The sequence below is a fragment of the Balaenoptera borealis genome (assembly GCF_965194805.1).
Source record: "Balaenoptera borealis genome assembly, chromosome: 9".
Classification (NCBI taxonomy): domain Eukaryota; kingdom Metazoa; phylum Chordata; class Mammalia; order Artiodactyla; family Balaenopteridae; genus Balaenoptera; species Balaenoptera borealis.
In genome coordinates this window covers 44,252,899-44,275,270 of record NC_138873.1, presented here as the reverse complement: position 1 = coordinate 44,275,270, position 22,372 = coordinate 44,252,899, and the positions used below count along the sequence as shown (strand labels likewise).

Below are 22,372 nucleotides of genomic sequence, written 5' to 3'. Positions count from 1 at the left end.
TAAAAATGATTTCCCTGGCATTTGGTCAAGCACATTGTTGCAAATAAGAATAATCTACTTCTGACCAGTTTATGCATAATATGATTATGATTGATACGATTCAAGGAGTCAGAAGAAATTGTCTTACCTTCCTGAAGAACTAGAGCCAAAGGGTATGAAGCCATTAAGGATTCATATATTTTTTCAATTTTTTTCTCCCTCTCTCTTGTCTTGGAGTTTTGTGGTCTCTCATTTCTGTGTGCTTCATGTGAAGAAGACATTCTTTTTTGTGTATCTGAAGACTAGCTGTGCTTCAGCATGATTGTAGTCAGACACTAAGTCCAAATGAAATTAGTTCAAATAACAAACAGAGAGAGGTGGGTGTTGTTGAATTCACATGAAAACTCCAGGGAGAGAAACTGAATGGTATAGGTTAGGTCATTTAGCTTCTGTGAGCAGTCAACTTATGGTCAAGGGAAAATGGTCATGGAGTATAAGCACAGCACATAGAACCTTGTAGCATCCTTGAAAGGATGAGATAGATATGAAAAAAAAAAATCTATTAAACTTGCTATGACTTGAATTATCCCTAAAGGGCATGTTAATGTCTTAACCCCCATTACTTCAAAATGTAACATTTTTTTGGAAATAGGGTCATTGTAGGTATAATTAATTATATTCAGACACTGGAGTGGTGTGTGTCCTTAATCTAATAAAACTGGTGTCCTTCTAAGAAGAAGAAATATACGGAGTGAAATGGCCATGTGATGACAGAGGCTGAGTTTGGAGTGATGTAAGCCAAGGAACGGCAAAGGTTTTCAGCAAACACCATAATCTAGAAGCCACAAGGAAGGATTCTCACCTACAGTCTTCAGAGGGAGTATGGCAGTGTTTAATTTGACTCAACATGGGAAGTGCTTCTTCAATTCCAACTGACAACCCTCTAGGGAATATTTTGGCAGACTGGTCAACCTATAATTATAAACCTATAAATATGGAAAAAATAATTTAACATTGTGTGGTCACAATATTCTTTAGACTCTGGAGAAAATTTGTTGAGATGAAACTCTTTTGAAATTCCAAAACTGGCCCTTTTCCCATGTGCAGTTATAGAAAGCTGGCTTGATAAAATACTTTTTTCAGAACACTGACCCTGAGAGAACAAAAATATTCTTAGGAGAAAACTTGAAGTTAACTCTTATCATGTCCTTGAAGTACAAACACAGCCCACTTTGCCTGAGACTTCAGCCTTGGATTAATTAGTAGAACTTCAAGCCAAGGGAGGAAAAAAGGGAAGAAAAAGAAGCCTTTTAAAATCAAATGTGTTAATTTGACTATTCTCACTGTTATTCATAAACTGGTAAGTTTAATTGCAATGCCTGATTCATGAAATATAAAAAGATGAAACAAAGAGATCTCTGTTTGTTTGGATGTACGTATGTCTCAGTATGTGTCTTTGTCTTTGGATAATATTGCTGAGGTTAATTTGAAAATGAGCTTTATTTAATTGGCTTAAAGAAAGGTAAGTGCCTACAAATGAAACAAATCTAAATTTACCTAATTTTATCTTCTTGCAAGAGGGAAACTAAAGATGTTTGTGTTTATTAGACACATGTCTTGTGCCACTTTGAGAAAAGAAATTGTGCTTTGGGAAAATGTATGTTTTTAGAGGTTATAGAATATGTTCTTAAGTTTGCTAATTAGAGAATGCCAATATGACAAACAATTCACAATTGCTTCTTAGTTCTCACTAGAGAACAAGGGTTTTTTTTTTAAGGGTTAAAAATTATAATATGTAATTAAAACTACTAAAATGATATAGGAAACATTTCAATGTGTAATGCAAGTAGGAGATACATTGCCAGCGAGAGAAGATATAAAGACTGGAAATATTTTTGTTGAGGAAAATAATGATGACAATAATTTTGTCCTACAGTTGGCTGTTTCTGGATGGAAAAAATAAGGGACAAATTAATATGAATCCAGAAAGTCACAAAAGGGTTGTGAAAAAGGCACTTTGAGAAAAGAATTTTGTACATCATTAAGACTGAGCTCCTCATTGTCAGACTTCTGCCATTCTGATGACCTTATAGCATGGAAACGGTCTACTCCTAAATCAGGAAATTTAAAAGGAATGAACAATAGCTGTATATTTTTAAAAATCAGGGCTATGGGAAGTCCAAGACGGCCACTTGACTTTTCCTGGCTCCCTGACAAACCTCATTTTCTATTCGGTGGGTTAAAGTTTTCCCTGGCTGCAGGGCTGATGCCCTCACAATGAAAAGGAAAAGGTTAGAAAATGTGTTTCCCACTTGGAGTGTATTTTCTACAGTCTCCAGTGATCAAGACATCCACTTCACTGGACAAATCATACAAGCCTTAACAAAAACTTCATGAACTTCTTGAAATTATCACTGTCACTCTCATCCTCAATCATCAGCCAAGGTCAATGAAACTAATGGAAAAACTGGGCTCAAACAGAACAAAGATTAATTATATGGGATTAAATGAACTGCTAAATATGACTAATTTTTATGACTTGTCTGACATACTACTGGCTTCTAATCTTTGTTTTTCAGATATAAAAAAGCCCTTTTCCTCAAGCTACTCATGATTTACAACAATTTGGTAATTTACACTTGTGGTTAAAATTAAAATATTTTTCTTTTCTTGCTGTTTGGTTCCTCCAGAAATTGGAGACTCTTGGGTTCTGAGCAACCTTATCAGGTGAATGGAAAAAACTGTCTCTTGGCAGGTGCAGAAATCTAGATATTCTGGTGACCCGGAAAAGAGACAAATTTGCCCAATATATATATATATCACAGGCAGAATCCGAAGGCAAGCCATTGCCATGGCTTTCCTGGCCTTGAAAGGCCTTCTAAAAGTTCAGTCTGAGATTCCTAATGAAAAGTTCCAGTGCAGCCAATTTAAAAGAGCCTATATGAGCAATTACTTTTATATGAATAATCAGGCCATGTTTATTGAAACCAGACTTCTTTTGAACAAATCAGCCTTAATTTAGCTGGATTTAGTACAAATGAGGATAATCCAGAGAGAAAAATTATGTTTCAATAGTATACGTTTGTGGATATTGAAGTTTTGTATTTACTGAGGCTTTGCATTTATTATCTATGTCCAAGATGTCTCCTTGTTGCTATGTTACATTATTATAAGGTTTAATTGAATTAGTAAAAGAATATTCTAAGCTTGTTTCTAAAGCAGATCACAGTAATCTATCTTTGGTTGAAGATCAGATGCCCTGTGACCTACATCTAAGAGAATATGCATACTGGAAAAGACATCATTTAAAGGACTGTCTCCAAACTAAATAAAAGGACTCTTATCAGGTACTCTTAACTAGCACATGTACAACAGAACTGAAGGGAATTGACCTCTGCATTGGACTGTCTATAGAAAAGACTGCTGACCCCAAATGACACCCACACCAGGATGAGAAAAAGACAATAGCAGTGGAAGACAGCTGACATAAAAATCTGGACCAGACCTGTAAGAACCATCCAACTAATTCAATTGCACTGTTACCAAGTGTTTGTCTTCCTGTCAAAATGGAAATTTATTGTTTTACTTCTAACCATACTTTTGACCCCAATGTTCAGGATGAAAAGAAAATCCTCTAGTGAAGTTGTCACAGAGTATAACTATTCATGACATGTATCACTGCTTGTTTTAAGTGTATTGCTAAAAGCACATGTACAATGCTTGTGTGACAATTAAGTACAAGTGATAAAATGTATAGCCCACACAGCATTTCCCCATTAGCATACCTCCGAGCCTGTTCATGATATCTGATTTCCCCCCAATGTGGAGAACTAGGTAAACTAGTTTCTGGAGAGTTTTTTAAATCATAAATGGGTGTTTTTGAATTTTGTCAGAAACTTCTTCTGCATCTATTGGATGATCATATGGTTTTTATCCTTCAATCTGTTGATGTGGTGTATCACACAGATTGATTTGTGTTTTGTACAGATGCCAAAATTAAGTAAACAGGACTACTGTGTACCTGAAGCTCTCTAGTATTTGACTCCTTTGCTTTTTCTGGAGTAACCAGATAATCTTAATGTCAACTAAATCTTACCCAATTTATTTATCCAAATTGAGCTAGCTGTTTACACCCTAGAACACTACTCATTGGCCAAGACAAACTCTGCAGGGAATATTTCTTTCTCAACCACAAGTGGATCACTATCATCCTTAAAGTTATATCAGAAGTGGATTTTGCTTCCTCAGTTTATCTGTAACAGTGAGTAGAAAAAGGGTAGATTCAGAGCCTTTTCAAGTCTCACCCTCTCTTCAGCATACAAATGTATTTATTTTTTTCTCCTCAATTTTCTGTTTTTCCCTCTATTCTTTCAGACTTCAGTGAATGAATAAGAGGGAGACATTAGATGTCCTATCTCTTTATCCAAGCACTTTCTTCTATATTCATCAAGGAGATACAAACAATATATGATTTGCCAATACTGAGATCCTATATGAATCTACACTCTTTTTCTCTTGTTTCTGTGACAAAAAGCTCTCTAATTTTCTCTCTCCTGAGACAGTGCAAGAGAGATTAAGCTTACAAATAGCAAAAAAGAGTGATGTTCAGAATGTTTCTGTGGGCTGCCTGGCACTCTTTCCTCTCTTCTCAGCATTCTGAGTTTATGAAATTGGTGTTTTTTAGGGCATGTTTGGAGTGGCTTTGTGGGGCATCAGGAGGTATGTGACAGTGACTCACACTGTCATCCTTGGCTTTCACTTCAAGTTTGATTGTTTGTAAAGGGATTAATTGTTTCTTGACATGCAATTTAGACAAAACCATATGTGCAGCTTTTTAACAAATTCATTTTCTTGCTGTTCACAGAAATTTTAAAAAGTGCATAATGAAAATATATGCTTGTTCTAAATCTAACGTTATTAGAACTTCTGGGATCCCTCACCTATTTCACATTCAACATTTCTCAGGCATGGCTAATAAAGAAATGCTTGCCTGGTCCAATTTTAAACTTTTTTTAAAAATTTTTATTTATTTATTTATTTATTTTGGCTGCGTTGGGTCTTCGTTATTGCGCAGAGGCTTTCTCTAGTTGTGGCTAGCGGGGGCTACTCTTCGTTGTGGTGCGTGGGCTCCTCATTGTGGTGGCTTCTCTTATTGTGGAGCATGGGCTCTAGGTGCGTGGACTTCAGTAGTTGTGGCACGTGGGCTCCGTAGTTGTGGCGCCCAGGCTTAGCTGCTCTGTGACATGTGGATCTTCCCCGACCAGGGATTGAACCCGTGTCCCCAGCATTGGCAGGCGGATTCTTAACCACTGAGCCACCAGGGAAGTCCCTGGTCCAATTTTTGAACAGGTGTATCTTAGACAGTTTGCTTCTGATTTTGGGCTTTCATTTTTAGATTTATTTCAGAATTCGGATAAAAAAACTCCTTTTGGAAAATATGACGATCACCATAAAACATCTTGCAACTATATAAGGGAATATTTCCAAAGTAAATGCAATTAGTATTTCTCATGCAAAACATTTCCCACAATTCATTTCAAACAGTGTATCAGATCTCAAAGCCTCAGAAGCTTCTTTCACAGACAGCAGATTATTTATACTCCAGAAAAAGAACCAAACAGAAATTAAAATTGTATTAATTAAAGAATTTTCTATTTCTGGAACAATGAAAAAATGTAAGAATAAAAATATAAAGTATTAAGAAAATATGATAAAGTGATTAAAAGCATGGACTCTGGCTAAATTGTCTGGCATCACTCCTGCAGCTGGGCCACCTTGAACAGTTTGCCGAACCTCTTGTGCCTTAATTTTCTTATCTGTATGTTTGGAATCATGATTATAACTCATTCATGGGGTTTTAGGAAGAGATGTTTAACCTCTTAGTATCTTAGTTTCTTAATCCTTGAAGTAGTTGTAATAACAATACCTTTAGCAACTTTGGGTTGCTGTGAAGAGTAAATGATTTAATGTAGAGAAGGTGGTTTGTATGCTAAATGAGTTGATACACATGGGACATTTTGCACATACTGAACACTCAGGAAGTGTTAGTCGTTATTATGAAATACTCAGAACTTTGAAATAATTGTATCTGTTTTTACTTGTAGGTGAATAATTATGGACAACACAGACCCGTATTTACTGAACTTTAAAGGCTGTTATTTTCAACGTTCTTTACTTGATGTTGACCTTATAGAACATTTAGATGATTTTGAAATTAGAGATGATGATGTGTTTATAATTACATATCCAAAATCTGGTAAGTTTGAGGAGTGGCCACCTGTTTTAGTCTTCACCATGGTTTGGTAATTCATGTGTACAAATGTGCCCTTTTCCAGACATTGATGGTAACCCATCTACATTTACAGAACTGTTTAGGATCACAAAAAGCTAAATAAATATCAAATCTCTATGCATTTGAAATGCATATATTGTCATTTCTGTTAGAATATATGAAGAGACCAAATATTGAACCAAGAGGAGATACTTGGTAAATACTGACCTGTTGGCTTGGTCTGAGAATGGAAGAAAATATATTTAAAAACCTAGGAAGATTTTTGTTACCATCATATCTCAGTCAGAACTAATTCCTAGTATTCTTTTCAATTACTCTAATTGCTTTTTATTTACCTAGAATAAAGCAATAATTTTAAACTAAAATGAATTGCTCTTAATCTTACATTCCAAAAAAAAAAAAGACAAAAACCCAGCCTTATTTTTTATATTTCACTTTTCAGAACATAGGATGATAGGATGACTGGTGCCATTGAAGCAATGTTGTATGGAGTATTTAATGTGGTTCAAAGATATACTGGAGTCTAAGGCAATAAAAAAAGTATTCCTGATTTTCATGAAAATGCTCCAGTCCCTTCCTTTTAATCTACTTTGAAACTCATGACCTTGTTTACTTTCCCCAAATTAGTAACACATTGCTTTACCCCTGAATTCTTCCACTCTCAGAACTTATGAGCACATCTGATTGAGCTCTTTTTTTCCTGCATTAGATGTTAGTGGTATCTCAGTTTGCTTAGTTTTAGGTCAAGCACTGCAGTCCATAAAAGAGTCTTTTTTTCCCATTAATCCTAGTCTAGTGTTTGGGACACAACACACCAGTCCCCAGTGCAGCTTGCTGGATTCTCGCTCATCTTGGAGAGGAGATTAGTGAGTCTCCCCAGGATTCACTATAAATTGCATCAAATCGATCACGTAGGTACATCGGTTGCATAGTGACATTGTGAGACTTTTGGCATCTCACATCCTTTTAGAACATTGATGGTATATTCATGGACAAAAATGCAAAAATCCTAAACCCAGTATAAGCAAAACACATTTAGCAATGTTAAAACATAAATACACTATGACAAAAGTGGGTTTATTTCAAGAGTCAAGATTGGTTTAAAAAATTATTAATGTAGTTCACCCACATTACTGAAGTATAAGAGAAAGCCTGAATTATCATCTCAATAAAGCATTCAAAAAATTCAGCAGTCATTCATAATGAAAACCATTAGCAAACTAAGGAGAAAAGGGAACTTGATAAAGAGAGTTTACCAAAATTTCCACAATATCATGTGCAACAGTGATACAAATAAATACTACATTTAAAATCAGGACCAAGACAAGAATACCTGCTATCACTACTGTTATTCAATATTGTGTGGGAAGACTTATGCTACACAATAAGTAAACAAAAAAAGTAAAAGAGGACTTGAGTTCTTAACTTGTCTTCTAAAAGATAACACTCTAAGAAAGGAGACTAAGGAAAGAGAAACAAAGGTAGTCAGAGAAAATTGTGGAAACAGACTTTACTTGAAGTACAGGAAAGAGAGGACCTGAAAGATTAATCTGAATCACTGCTATCATGGAGTCAGAAGCATCACAGCTCTTCAGCGTGAAAAAGGAACTGAGTCCTTGATTTTATCTTCATTAATTTTAATGTAAATGCAGACAAACAAAAAATTGGGCAAATTATTGGCATCCTTAGAGTGATTAAGAGAAATAAAAGTTCCAAATAATTTTGAGAAGGACAGCCTTACTGTTGACATTTATAATTAAAAATTAACTCAGAGTTGAAAACAAGATTATTTGTTTTCACAGGTACAATCTGGACTCAGCAGATATTAAGCTTGATTTATTTTGAAGGCCATCGTAACAGAAGTGAAATGGTGAACACATGTGATAGAGTCCCCTTCCTGGAACACAGTTCACACAAAGTGGACCATGTCAACAGACCATCCCCTCGTCTCTTCACTTCCCACATCCCATATTATTTAGCACCGAAAGGTCTCAAGAAGCAAAAAGCTAAAGTAAGTCACAGAAATAGCTTATAGACATTTTTCACAGACAAAATTACTTTATTCAGATATTGTTTTCCAGCCCCATTCATCCACATCTTTTCAAATGTGATTACTATAGTCTTTATAATCTTGTTTTACATAATAAAAATATATACAAAATTATAAGTATATATATAAATTGGGTCACCATACATCATTGTTTGCAGTATAATTATGTAACATATAGTAAAAATGATTTTATGTCAGCATGTATAGTTCTATCTTTTAATGGTTTAGTAGGATTTTGCTGTATGACTACACAATATTGAATGTGTATTGATGGACAGGTAGGTGGCAGCCAATGAACATATCATATAGCAATAAACATTCTCATAGATCTTTGCACTTTTTTGTTCTGATGAAATGCTTTCCTAAAGGTAGAATTTTCAGGTTAAAGTGTCCAGAAGTTTTGTGTTGGTACTTATTATCTATTTGCCTTCTATAATGTATCAATTCACACTTCTCAAATAGCAAGAATGATTTTTTCCTCACACACCAGAGATTGTGTGCTAGGTAAAAGCAATCTCATTCTTAAGTCACTGCAACCTTTTTGTTTTTAATAAGTTTGAGCATCTTTTTATATATTTCGAGATCTTGAAATATCTATTATATTCTTTGCCCATTTTTCTCTAGCTTGTCTTTTATTTACTGTTTTGCAGAAGCCTTTATATGGGGGAAATATTTTCCCAATTAACAATTTACCTTTACAAATTGTTGAATGATTCTAATATTATATAATCAACCTATCAATCTTTCTTTCATAGCTTCTGGATCTTGTGTCTTGCCAAGAAAACATTTCCCCACCAAAAGAAAAAAATATATGCAAATACACTCCAGATTTTTTCTAATTAACTTTATGTATTTATTTTTTTACATTTCACTGTAAATTATATCTGGTAATACATGTGATTTGAAATACGACTATTGCATGATATTTGCTAGGGGGTTGGCCAGTTGACCATCTATGAGTTGTTAAGTATTTAGTCTTTCCTACTAATTTGAAGTCTGCACTTTGATATACTACATTTCCATAGTTCCTCCCTCTGATCCTGCATTCTTCATACCAAAATTGGTACGATCTGTTTAATATGTGACAGTTCTTCATATTATAACTGATAAGGCAAATTGCCATCAACTTTATTTTTAATACGTTTATTCCCTCAATAATATTTAGATATTGATTAGAATTGATCAATTATATAGATTAATTCTAGGACAATCATTAGCATTGCAGTACTCCAACATTTCATCCTGCATTATTCTGATGCTCTATTTATCAGGTCTACTTTCAAACCCACCTCATGTGCTATGTTTTTCTCTGCATGTTTTTTACACATTTTTTTTTTCTGAAGTTGAAGTTTTTTATTCCTATTTTATGGATATTATGAACAGGTAATTTTTTCACAATTATTTTTTCTGTTTAGTTATAAAGTAAATGGCACTGATTTTGGTACACTATTATATTTGGCTTCCTTAATTTCTCTTATTAGTTTTATTAATTTTCCCTATATTCTCTGGAATATATATATATATTTTTTTAAAGATTTCCTTGTGCTGTTTTTTCTTTTGTTATTTATTTATTTATTTATTTTTTATTTATTTATGGCTGTGTTGGGTCTTCGTTTCTGTGCGAGGGCTTTCTCTAGTTGTGGCAAGCGGGAGCCACTCTTCATCGCGGTGCGCGGGCCTCTCACTGTCGCGGCCTCTCTTGTTGCGGAGCACAGGCTCCAGACGCGCAGGCTCAGTAATTGTGGCTCACGGGCTCAGTTGCTCCGCGGCATGTGGGATCTTCCCAGACCAGGGCTCGAACCCGTGTCCCCTGCATCGGCAGGCAGATTCTCAACCTCTGCGCCACCAGGGAAGCCCTGGAATATATTTCTTCTTAAAATAATAATACATTTTATATTCCTTTACTTTCCAATATTTGCATTTCTATTTCCTTAGTTAAAATCTGCAGAAAAAAACAGAATAATGGAGGTGATGATGAATGTTGTTCTCTTGTCTTTATAGCATTTTTAATATCTTTTCTTAGTTTTGTTTTTTTGTTTTGCTTTGTTTTGCAATTGATTTTTGAGGCACATGATGCTGAGAAATAATTTTTTCCTGTTCTTAGCTTACTTGGAGTTATACTTTTTTTTTTTCTTTTTGCTGTTCAGAAAAGGTCTACTCACATAAAATGCCTTTTTTTGACAAATCTGAAGGTACCACGTCTCCCCTCCTCCCCAAACCTCCCTTCAATTTATAGTGAAATGAAATTCATTAATAATTTACTAATGTTCTATTTCTGGAATAAATCCTACTTGTTTATAGTTTAGTACTTGTTTTAACATACTGCAAGAAGAGTTTTGTTTTCTTTTACTCAGAAATTTTTATCTGTAATTATTTAAAAATATACTTTAATTTTTTGCGATTGCTCTATCTTTATTTTAGTATTGCTTTTATTCTAGTCTTGTAAAATAAGTTTAGAAGCTTTTGGTATTTTTGCTAAGTTATCAAGTAGTTATAAATGTAAATCAACAGAATTTTTTGAAGATTTAATTAAAGTCCATTATAAGTATATCTGACCCTGTTACCTTCATAATTCCACAACATTTTTCCTTTTTCTTATGTGTTTATTGAAATTAGTTGTCTTTCCCTAAAACAGCATTATGATTTTCCTAGATAAAATAAATTATTATGCATTCATATGATGTAATACTATGTAGATGTTAAAAAATCTGTTAAGATAACCAAGAATTGTTAAAATTGTTTCACTCTTCCCCCTGCAGATTATTTACATCTATAGAAACCCCAAGGATGTTTTGACTTCATATTTTCATTTTTCAAATTGGTTAGTTACATTTGAACCTTCAGATAACATAGAACATTTCATGAAAAGGTTTCTAGATGGAAAAGGTAACTATTAATTCATTTCTCAGGAAACATGTTTATGAGGCAATGTTGCTGTTTGGTCAACAATTCTCAAACCTGTGGAACAAAGTTTGGAGAGATGGAGAAGGGTAATCATAGAAGGGGGAATTGCACATAAGCGGTCACTATTGTCTGTCAACTTAATCTGTCACCCAAAGGCTTTTCTATCCTCAGCAGGACCACTCTGGGGACTGTCAAGGTTGCAAAGATATATTTTGACCAAATGAAAAGAGATCTACAAATGGCCTAGCAATTCAAACTGGCTAGATCCAAAGTGAGATCCAGGTGTTTCAATATAGCTAATGTTTAGGTTGGGTGAAGTTTTTGTGCTCTGTCATGGCCCTTGGGTACGCCTTATATCGCAGCTGTGAAATGTTCATTCCAGCACTGAGGAGGATTAATTGATGCAAGAGGCTTGTGGAATGTACAATTAGGGCTCTCACTCATTTCAAAAATTATATTCAGGTTAGCTAAATATTGGGTTGGCCAAAAAGTTCTTTCGGGTTTTTCTCATCTTATGGAGAAACCCGAATGAACTTTTTGGCCAACCCAATATAAATAAATAGCTAAACTTGCTCTGCACAGATCTTAAAATAGGCAACAAGAGGGTAAATAAAGACTTATGTTTTCAGGTGGAGGAAGTAGGAAAAGGAAGGGGCTTACCTTAAAGAAATCTTCAAAATGAATTCTTTGAGATTGTTTTTTCTGAATTCCCTATTCCTCACATACACAGAGTACCTTGCAAAGGCAGGTTTCTGTGAAAACCATGTACTTGTTTGCCCAAACACCATTTTAAAAAGGTAGCATAGATCTAGTCCCGTGGTGGGTGCTTGATTTGTCTTGATGATCCAGAACAGAAAAGAAAAACTGTAGTTTGCTGTTCAATAAGTGCAACATCTTTACCTTCTTATGTATTAATTTTCCACAGTGATGGGAAGCCTTTGGTTTGATCACATCAGAGGCTGGTATGAACACAGACATGACTTCAATATTTTGTTCATGATGTATGAGGAGATGAAGAAGGTAGGAGGAGTGTTTTGTTTTTAAAATTATTCCTTTGAGAGCCTTTCTTATCTTGGTTAATGAACTGCATTCTCCTAGTTATCTTTGTATCACTGTATAGACTATAACTGAAACTATGATTGTGCATAAAATTGAGAGTGGGAAGGGAGAAAGGTAGAAAAAGAGGAGGAAGAAAGAAAGGGAGAAAGAGGAGAGAGAGAGAAAAAAGAACTAGAGTCTGTAATTGAGAGACATTAAGACAAATAGTTTGGGTACAGAGAGAAAGCCTACCCAGGTAACAGAAAAGATACAATCAGAAACGTAGCAAGAAAAGAAGAGTGTGTGGTGACAGAAGCCACTTGGGTGCGTCAAGAATGATTTTTATGAACTTTTTAATCTTTAAGGGCTGAGAAATGAAGTAAAAACAAAAGTTTAAAATGTCCATTAAATCTAGTTACATGACGTATAGAATGAAGTACATTAAACCAGATTGGAGTGGGTTTGGGAATAAATTATGGAATCCCATATATACAGATCAGCCCAGGCACATATATATTACACCTGTCTTCTATATACCCACTTGTATATCTAATATTTGACTTCAAACAAATCATGTTTAAAATAGAACTTAAGAAGCTGCTTCTCCTCCCATGAAATGCACTGTATCTCAAGTGACCCAAATCAGAAACCAGCCTCATACTTATCACCTCCTTGACTCTTGCTTCTTCATTTCATCAATCAATTAACAAGTCATGTGAATTCTGTTTCTGATTCCTTTGTGGAAGATGCAAATTTATCTCAATCTCTATTGCCCCTTCCTTAGTTCAGGTCATCATTTATAGCAGCCTTCCTAACCGGTTTGCCTACCTTCAATCTCAGCACATCTCTGTTTATTCTTCATTTTTCAACCAGAATTATCATCTCAAAATGCAAATCTTATACCTTCCCTATTTTTATATTTGAGTTCCTCCACAAGAACGTGCTCATAACAAAAGTATTAGTAAACAATAGAATTTATTGAAAATTTGGACATAGAAACCACAGAGTAAACTATGAAACCCTCTTGTATATTTCTCTGTTCCGTCATCAATATACTATCACCAAGTACCTCTTTTAACTTACCTTTCACCAAGTAGCTCATTTTTTATGTATTTTAATGTAGGTTTTTCACCAGTCTTTCAAATAAAACAATTTTAAAGTATATAATGGGGAGAGAATCTTCTTTCAATTTCCCCTGTTGGGGAAGATAGACTTTAGTCAACTCAAGTTTTTCTGCTTTAAAGCTCTTTCTAAGAAAAGATCCCAATTTTCTCAAGCAATTAAGTCCCATCAATGTTGATATAGATTTTCAGGCCTTTCCTTGTCTACTACCTCCCTTGGAAATTTCTTTTTTAAAAAATAATTAATTAATTAATTAATTAATTTATATTTTTGGCTGTGTTGGGTCTTCGTTTCTGTGCGAGGGCTTTCTCTAGTTGTGGCAAGCGGGGGCCACTCTTCATCGCGGTGCGCGGGCCTCTTACTATCGCGGCGTCTCTTGTTGCGGAGCACAGGCTCCAGACGCGCAGGCTCAGTAGTTGTGGCTCACGGGCCGAGTTGCTCCGCGGCATGTGGGATCCTCCCAGACCAGGCCTTGGACCCGTGTCCCCTGCATTAGCAGGCAGACTCTCAACCACTTCGCCACCAGGGAAGCCCTGGAAATTTCTTGATAATTTTACCTAACATTGTTTATACCTGGTTCTCCAATGGCATTACATCAGAAGCTCCCAAAGCCCATGTAGGTTATCTCAGAGGATTTTGTACATTTTTCATGGGGATGGAGGTGCTATCCCTAGCACCACAGTGACTGTGAAGAAACAATCTCTGCCTCCTGGCCTCAAGGATCCAGCAATATGTAGTTGAAATGGAGATAGAAATAGCTCTATTGGAGTGTAATTGCTTTACAATGGTGTGTTAGTTTCTGCTTTATAAGAAAGTGAATCAGCTATACATATACATATATCCCCATATCTCCTCCTTCTTGCGCCTCCCTCCCACCCTCCCTATCCCACCCTTCTAGGTGGTCACAAAGCACCGAGCTGATCTCCCTGTGCTATGCGGCTGCTTCCCACTAGCTATCTGTTTTACATTTGGTAGTGTATATATGTCCATGTCACTCTCTCACTTAGTCCCAGCTTACCTTCCCCCTCCCTGTGTCCTCAAGTCCATTCTCTAGTCTGCATCTTTATTACTGTCCTGCCCCTAGTTTCTTCATAACCATTTTTTTTATTCCATATATATGTGTTAGCATACGGTATTTGTTTTTCTCTTTCTGACTTACTTCACTCTGTATGACAGACTCTAGGTCCATCCACCTCACTACAAATAACTCAATTTCGTTTCTTTTTATGGCTGAGTAATATTCCATTGTATATATATGCCACATCATCTTTATCCATTCATCTGTCGATGGACACTTAGGCTGCTTACATGACCTGGCTATTGTAAATACAGCTGCAATGAACATTGTGGTACATGACTCTTTTTGAATTATGGTTCTATCAGAGTATATGCCCAGTAGTGGGATTGCTGGGTCATATGTAGTTCTATTTTTAGTTTTTTAAGGAGCCTCCATACTGCTCTCCATAGTGGCTGTATCAATTTACATTCCCACCAGCAGAGCAAGAGTGTTCCCTTTTCTCCCCACCCTCTCCAGCATTTATTGTTTGTAGATTTTTTGATGATGGCCATTCTGACTGGTGTGAGATGATACCTCATTGTAGTTTTGATTTGAATTTCTCTAATGATTAGTGATGTTGAGCATCCTTTCATGTGTTTGTTGGCAATCTGTATATCTTCTTTGGAGGAATGTCTATTTAGGTCTTCTGCACATTTTTGGATTGGGTTGTTTGTTTTTTTGATATTGAGCTGCATGAGCTGCTTGTAAATTTTGGAGATTAATCCTTTGTCAGTTGCTTCATTTGCAAATATGTTCTGCCATTCTGAGGGTTGTCTTTTCATCTTGTTTATGGTTTCCTTTGCTGTGCAAAAGCTTTCAAGTTTCATTAGGTCCCATTTGTTTATTTTTGTTTTTATTTCCATTTCTCTAGGGGGTGGGTCAAAAAGGATCTTGCTGTGATTGATGTCATAGAGTGTTCTGCCTATGTTTTCCTCTAAGAGTTTGATAGTGTCTGGCCTTACATTTAGGTCTTTAATCCATTTTGAGTTTATTTTTGTGTATGGTGTTAGGCAGTGTTCTAATTTCATTCTTTTACATGTAGCTGTCCAGTTTTCCCAGCACCACTTATTGAAGAGGCTGTCTTTTCTCCATTGTATACTCTTGCCTCCTTTATCAAAGATAAGGTGACCATATGTGTATAGGTTTATCTCTGGGCTTTCTATCCTGTTCCATTGATCTATGTTTCTGTTTTTGGGCCAGCACCATATTGTCTTGATTACTGTAGCTTTGTAGTATAGTCTGAACATTATGTACCATTTGTTAAGTGTTTTTTTGTCCCTAGCTCCCAGTTTGCTGTCTCTCTATTCATCTGAGTCTAGTCTACTATTAAAATTATTCACCAAGGTCTTCATTTATATTCATCAATTGGGATCTTTTTTAAATTGGCTATGTTATTTTTTATTAGTATCCATGTTTCTGTCAAATTTTAATTTTTGTCTTTTATACCTTGAATATCATAAGCGTAGTAAGTTAAATATTCTTTCAGATAATTGAAGTATCTGTAATAACTTCATTAAATTTCTGTTATCTTCATTTCTGCTTGTTTCTGGCTATACTGTAGTATCTTTTTAAATTGAGGTATAGTTGATTTATAACCTTGTGTTTGTTTCATGTACATAGCAAAGTGATTCAGTTTTACATATATATATGTTTATATATTTATCCTTCTCTCACCCTTTCCCCTTTGGTAACTATAAGTTTGTTTTCTATGTCTGTGAGTCTGTTTCTGTTTTGTAAATAAGTTCATTTGTATTATTTTTTAGATTCCACATATAAGTGATATCATATAATATTTGTCATTCTCTGTGTAGCTTACTTCATTTAGTATGATAAACTCTAGGTCCATCCATGTTGCTCCAAATGGCAATATTTCATTCTTTTTTAGGTCCAAGTTATATTCCACTGTATATATATTCTGTATCTTCTTTTTCTGTTCATCTGTTGATGGACACTCATGTTGCTTCCATGTCTTGGCTATTGTAATTAGTGCTGTAATGAACATTGGGGTGCATGCATCTTTTCAAACTGGAGTTTTTGTCTTTTCTGGATATATGTCCAGGTGTGGGATTGCTGGATTATATGGTAACTCTATTTTTAGTTTTTAAGGAACTGCCATAGCGTTTTCCATAGTGGCTGCACCAATTTACATTCCCACCAACAGTGTAGGAGGGTTCCCTTTCCTCCGCACTCTCTCCAGCATTTATTATTTGTAGACTTTTTGAGGATGGCCATTCTGACTGGTGGAAGGTGATACCTCATTGTAGTTTTGATTTACATTTCTCTAATAATTAGTGATGTTGAGCATTTTTTCATGTACCTGTTGGCCACCTGTATGCCTTCTTTGGAGAAATGTCTATTTAGGTCTTCTGCCCATTTTTTGATTGGGTTTACATTGTATTAGCTTTTCATGTATCTTGATTGTATGCTAGTTATTTTATATAGAAATTATTTGTAGAAATAATTCGATAACTAAGATTCTGTTATTTTAATTACCCCATCCCACTCAACCTCTTCCACTAACTAAAAGGAAATACCATTTACCCAAAATATAAATACTAAAGTACACATCAAGCTTACAAGGCCATTTATCCTGTTTCCAACCTACCTTTTTAGTTACATTTTTGTGAATCTATCAAGTACCAAGCATATTGAAGTTCAATACTTGTTGAATATAAAAGGCTTTTCAAGTTTCTTTAGTTTGGGACTTACTCTCAAACTCAGAAAGGAATTTTCCCGCTTTTCTAGGGACATTTCTTGTCCTTCTATCTTCAATTGGAAGAAATGTTTTTTCTTCCTGAAAATTGCTCAAATCTCTCCAAGATAAATTTATCTCACTTTCCTATATGCTACCATTGCACAAGGTGTTTCTGTTTCCAGTTTTTCCCACCAGTGTATTTATTTTTATTGTGCCAAAATATCTATAACATAAAATTTAGCCCTTTAACCATTTTAAGTGTACAGTTCTGTGGTATTAAGTGTCTTCACATCGTTTTGCAACCATCACCATCATCCATCTCCAGAGTTTTTTCATCTTGAAAAACTGCTACTGTATTCCAAGACAATCAGTCCCCCTTCTCCCATCTCTTAGCCCCATTTTATTTTCTGTCACTACAAATATGACAACTCAGTATCTCATGTGAGTAGACTAGTATTTAATTTTTTTGACTTGCCTATTTTAGTTAGCATAATGTCATCAAGATTCATCCAGGTTGTAGAATATGTCAGATTTTCCTTTCTTTTGAAGGGTGAATAATATTCCATTGTGGTATCTCTATGCCACATTTTGTTATTCATTCATCCATTGATGGACACATGGATTGCTTCTACCTTTTGGCAATTGTGAATAATGCTGCCACAAACGTGTGTGACAACTATCTGACCCCCTCTTTTGAATTCTTGTGGGTTTATACCCACAAGTGGAATTGTTGGATGATATCGTAATTATATACTTATTTTTTTGAGGAACCCCCATACTATTCATACTATTTTCCATACTGACTGCACCATTTTATTCCTACTAGTAGTACATGAGTTATTTCTAATTACTCCACATCTTCATCAACACTTGTTATTTTATTTATTTATTTATTTAAATAATAACCATTCTAGTCCTTGTGAAGTATCTCATTGTGGTTTTTGTTTTATGTTTCCTTAGTGATTAATAATGTTGAGTATCTTTTTATGTGCTTATATATTTTTTATATATTATCCTTGGAGAAATATATTTAAGCCTAATTCATTCTGAGTTAATTTTTGTAAATGGTATAAATAGCATACCATAGTTATCCTTTTGCATGTAGACATTCAGTTTTCTCAAAACTATTTATTGAAAAAGCTGTCCTTTCTCCATTGAATGATCTTGGTACCCTTCTCAAAATTCATTTGATCTTATATGTAGGGGTTTCTTTCTGGGCTGTACATTCTGTTCCATTGACCTATCTGTCTGACTTTATGTCAGCACCACACTGTTTTCATAAATGTGGTTTTGTGGTAAGTTTTGAACTCAGGAGTCTGATGCCTCCAACTTTCCTCTCTGTTTTCACGATTGCTTTAGACTTTCAGGGTCCCTTGAGATTCCACATAAATTTTAGAAGAAATTTTCTATGTGCAAAATGTCACTGGGATATTGATAAGGACTGCATTGAATCTGTGAATCACTTTGGGTAGTATTGATATCTTGACATTATTAAGTCTTCCAATTCATCAACATTGGATGTTGGTCCAGTTATTTGTGTCTTCCTTAATTTTTTTTTCAGTGACTTGCAGTTCTGAGTACACAAATCTTTCACCTCTTTGTTAAATTTATTCCTAAGTATTTTTTTCTTTTTGCTGAACTTGTAAATGGAATTTAAAAAAAATTTCCATTTGGATTTTTCTTTGTTATTATATAGAAAAGCGACTGACTTTTGCCTGTTGGTTTTATACTGTGCAGCATTTTAAAATTTGTATATTAGTCCTAACAGTTTGTTTTGCAGAATCTTAGGGTCTTCTATGTATAAAATCATATTGTCTGTGAAGAGAAATAATTTTACTTCTTTTCCAGTTTGGATGCCGGTTATTTCTTTTTCTTACCTAATTGCTCTGGCTTGGACTTCCAGTACTATGTTGAAAAAAAGTGCCTTGTTCTTGATCTTTGCAAAGTATCTTCCAGTCTGTCACCATTGAGTACAATATTAGTAGTAGGTAATTCATATATGACCTTTTAGGTGGAGGTAGTTTCCTTCTATTCTTCCTTCATTCAGTGTTTTGTCACGAAAAGGTGAAGGATATTGTCAAATGCTTTTTCTTCATCAGTTGAGATAATCATGCCATTTCTTCATCTTTTTTCTGTAAATGTGGCATTACGTTATTGATTATCATATGTTTAACCTTGCTTGCATCACAGGAGTAAATCCCACTTGATCATGGTATATAATTCTCTTAATGTGTTGTTGGTTTATTTTGCTAGTAATTTGTTGAGGATTTTTGCATTTTTATTTTTTGTGATATTGGTCTTTAATTTTCTTTTCCCATAGTGTTTTTCTGGCTTTGGTATCAGGATAATGCTCCTTATTTAATGAGTTTGAAAGTATTCCCTTTTTTTCAATTTTTTGGAAGAGTTTGATGAGTATTGGTGTTAATTCTTTAAATGTTTTGTAGAAGTCACCAAAGAAGCCATCCAGACCTGGGCTTTTCTTTCTTGTGCCCATGGTATTTAATTACTTGCTTGACTCTACTCCTCATGATACTGTGGATTCTTAATGAACCCAGATAGCATGTTATTATTCTCTTAACCTTCTCCAGCATCTAGCACAGTTTCCTAAACTTATTAGCTATCCTAATAGTGTTGGTTATTTGAATGAACTGAGCTGAGTTCTCCTTATAAAATCAAACAGTAGGATGCTCTAACAGAGCTGACAACCAGAGCACTCATTTTCAAAGAACAAATAAGATAGTGATATATTCTTGTCAAACTTTAGACTTAGAATAACCCCAAGCACTTTCAGTTTTCCAATATGTGATAAAGATGTTGGTCTGTAACTCATGTATTCCTTATAGGCTTAATAGACTCTTATACACACAATTTTTTCAGGATCTCAGAAGTTCTGTGCTTAAAATCAGCAGTTTTCTTGAAAAAGAACTGAGTGAAGAGGACTTGGATGCTGTTGTGAACCAGGCTACATTTCAGAACATGAAGTTTGATCCACAAGCAAATTACGATTATATTCTAAAATCTGAAAACTGGACAAGAACAAATGAAGGAGATTTCCTGCGCAAAGGTGATGCTCAGTGGTTAAGAGGAGCAAAATGTTGAACGTTTTCTTGACTCCTTGGCCCCTAGATTAATTAAGGAGTGCTTCCAACATTTCTTTCCGAGCACTGCCATCTGGGCCCTAGAGAGGACCAAAGATTCTAACTGAAAATAGCCTCTAAAAGTATCCCTGGAAACAGAACCACTCTGACTTATAAATATTAGGTTCTTTCCTTCTAGTACAAGTGACCCTACTCTTGAAAATGTGTTACCAAGTCTTATCTGGAGGCAAAGGATAGATGTGACCAGAATAGCTGCAAGTCTTTGTTTTATTTTTCCTAGAACATCCTAGAAGTAAAGTTAACATGTATTTTGTTTTGAGAGATGGGGTTTGAACTATTGTAATTTCCTCATGTGTTAGATTTCCTTCATTGTCAAAAGTAGACTGATACCTCATTAACCTAATCTGCTATTCAATTATTCAACAACGTGTTATACGTTTTTATTGTGTTCCTATAACATGCCAGGAGTTGTTAAGAAAGAAAGTATTTTACTTCTGATACTCGTTAATCTCAAAAATTTTTTAATTTAATCTTTTAATGTACATCATTCTAAAACTTAATGGGTACTTCTCTAATTTATTCCTATTTTATTCCCTAAAATATTCATAAGTTAGCATTATGTGATGGGCATTGATTGATCTTAATTATCTAAAGATCTTATTGAAATTGATGTAGATATTGATATTTCTTCTTTTGTCCCATGTATTATCAGCTTTCACTTCTCATTGCTCAATTAGATTACATATAAAGCATTTTTCATGCCCATAAAAGCTTGCTTACTATTCCACATTCCAACAATAACCTTTACATAAGAAAATCTGATACCTTAAAAATGCCAAATTATTAATCTTCATTGTAAAATTGTCTTAATAATGATGGTTTCAAACTTTTGTCATATAAAACTGCAGCAATGGCAGCTCTGGCCAACCTCTGTGACTTTGATTTCATTACTTGAAAACACTTGGGTCCAATTTTTTTAATGAAGTAGTACTTATCTTGAAGTGTTGGTTAAGAATTATATTCATGATAGATGTAGTTTGCCAAGTGTGGTGCCTGGCACTTACTGAAATATTTTTAAATATTCTAATCTCTTCATGTATTTTAGCTTTATTTTTCCTTCTAAGGAAAGGCTATAATTTAATGCCGTGGCTGGTGGAAGTCTAATACATAAGGAAGTGGACGATAACTCTATTTTCTGTTACTGCATCCTAAGATTTTTTCTTAGCTCAACCCTGTATAAGAAAAAAGTAAGGTATCAAGCCCCATGGGGAACTAACAGATAGACCTTTAGCTTGCCTTGGAGAATAGATTAGAGTGGGTTGCAGGAAACTTTTGTCCTGATAGTGCTATCTCCTCACCAAGTGCTGTCCATGTGCTTATCTCACTAGGTACCATCGGAGACTGGAAACATCACTTGACCGTGGAGCAAAATGAAAGATTTGACAGAATATTCCAAATGAAGATGAAAGATTTTCCCTTGAAGTTCATCTGGGATATAAATGAGGAGTAGAATCAGTGTATAACAATCACATAAAAAATCTACTAGCCAGAAAGCATATTTTAAATATACATACTAATTTGCGCTGCTCACATAAATGTTAATTATACGACTTCATTAATAACCAAAATGAGTAAGCTGTACTTACATTAGTTGCCATGAGTTTGATGGACATTTTGAACATTTTAAATTAAAATGATTTGAGTAATATTCGGCATTGGTAGCCAATATGACAAAAGGAAAAATAGCATGCAAAATGAATTCTACATGTCTTTTGATTTGAGATTGAGATTTCTCAAATGATTGAGATTTCTGTTGACTGTATTTTTTCTTTATCTATAATTACATTTAGAATTAATCAACATTAAAAGTCCTTTCTTTCTTCTAATTAAACATTAATTCTTTGGTTTAAAATCAGTATGAGTGTTGAAATAAAGAAAACACATGTAAACACATGCATCTGTTAATAATTTATGAGATCACAAAATTTGCACTGAAGATCGAAGTTTCAAAGGTGGATTACTTCATGTAATGGTGCAATTATTTAACTATTTGGATTAAAAATAGATGTATTCATAACATGTCACTCAATAAACGAATTCAAAGTGTATTTAATAGTTAAGGGCTTCCCTGGTGGTG

General features: G+C 34.7%; 1 protein-coding gene across 1 annotated transcript; it reads left to right on the top strand.

The window, feature by feature from the left end:
• Positions 1-3,936: 3,936 nt before the first annotated feature.
• Positions 3,937-22,188, top strand: LOC309635260 (amine sulfotransferase-like). The gene is made up of 7 exons (XM_082406271.1): positions 3,937-4,240; positions 6,084-6,235; positions 8,074-8,282; positions 11,081-11,207; positions 12,151-12,245; positions 20,015-20,201; positions 21,624-22,188. Exons 2-7 carry the CDS (start codon positions 6,094-6,096, stop codon positions 21,743-21,745), a joined length of 882 nt encoding a protein of 293 aa, XP_082262397.1. The 5' UTR covers positions 3,937-4,240; positions 6,084-6,093; the 3' UTR covers positions 21,746-22,188.
• The last annotated feature ends 184 nt before the right edge of the window (positions 22,189-22,372 follow it).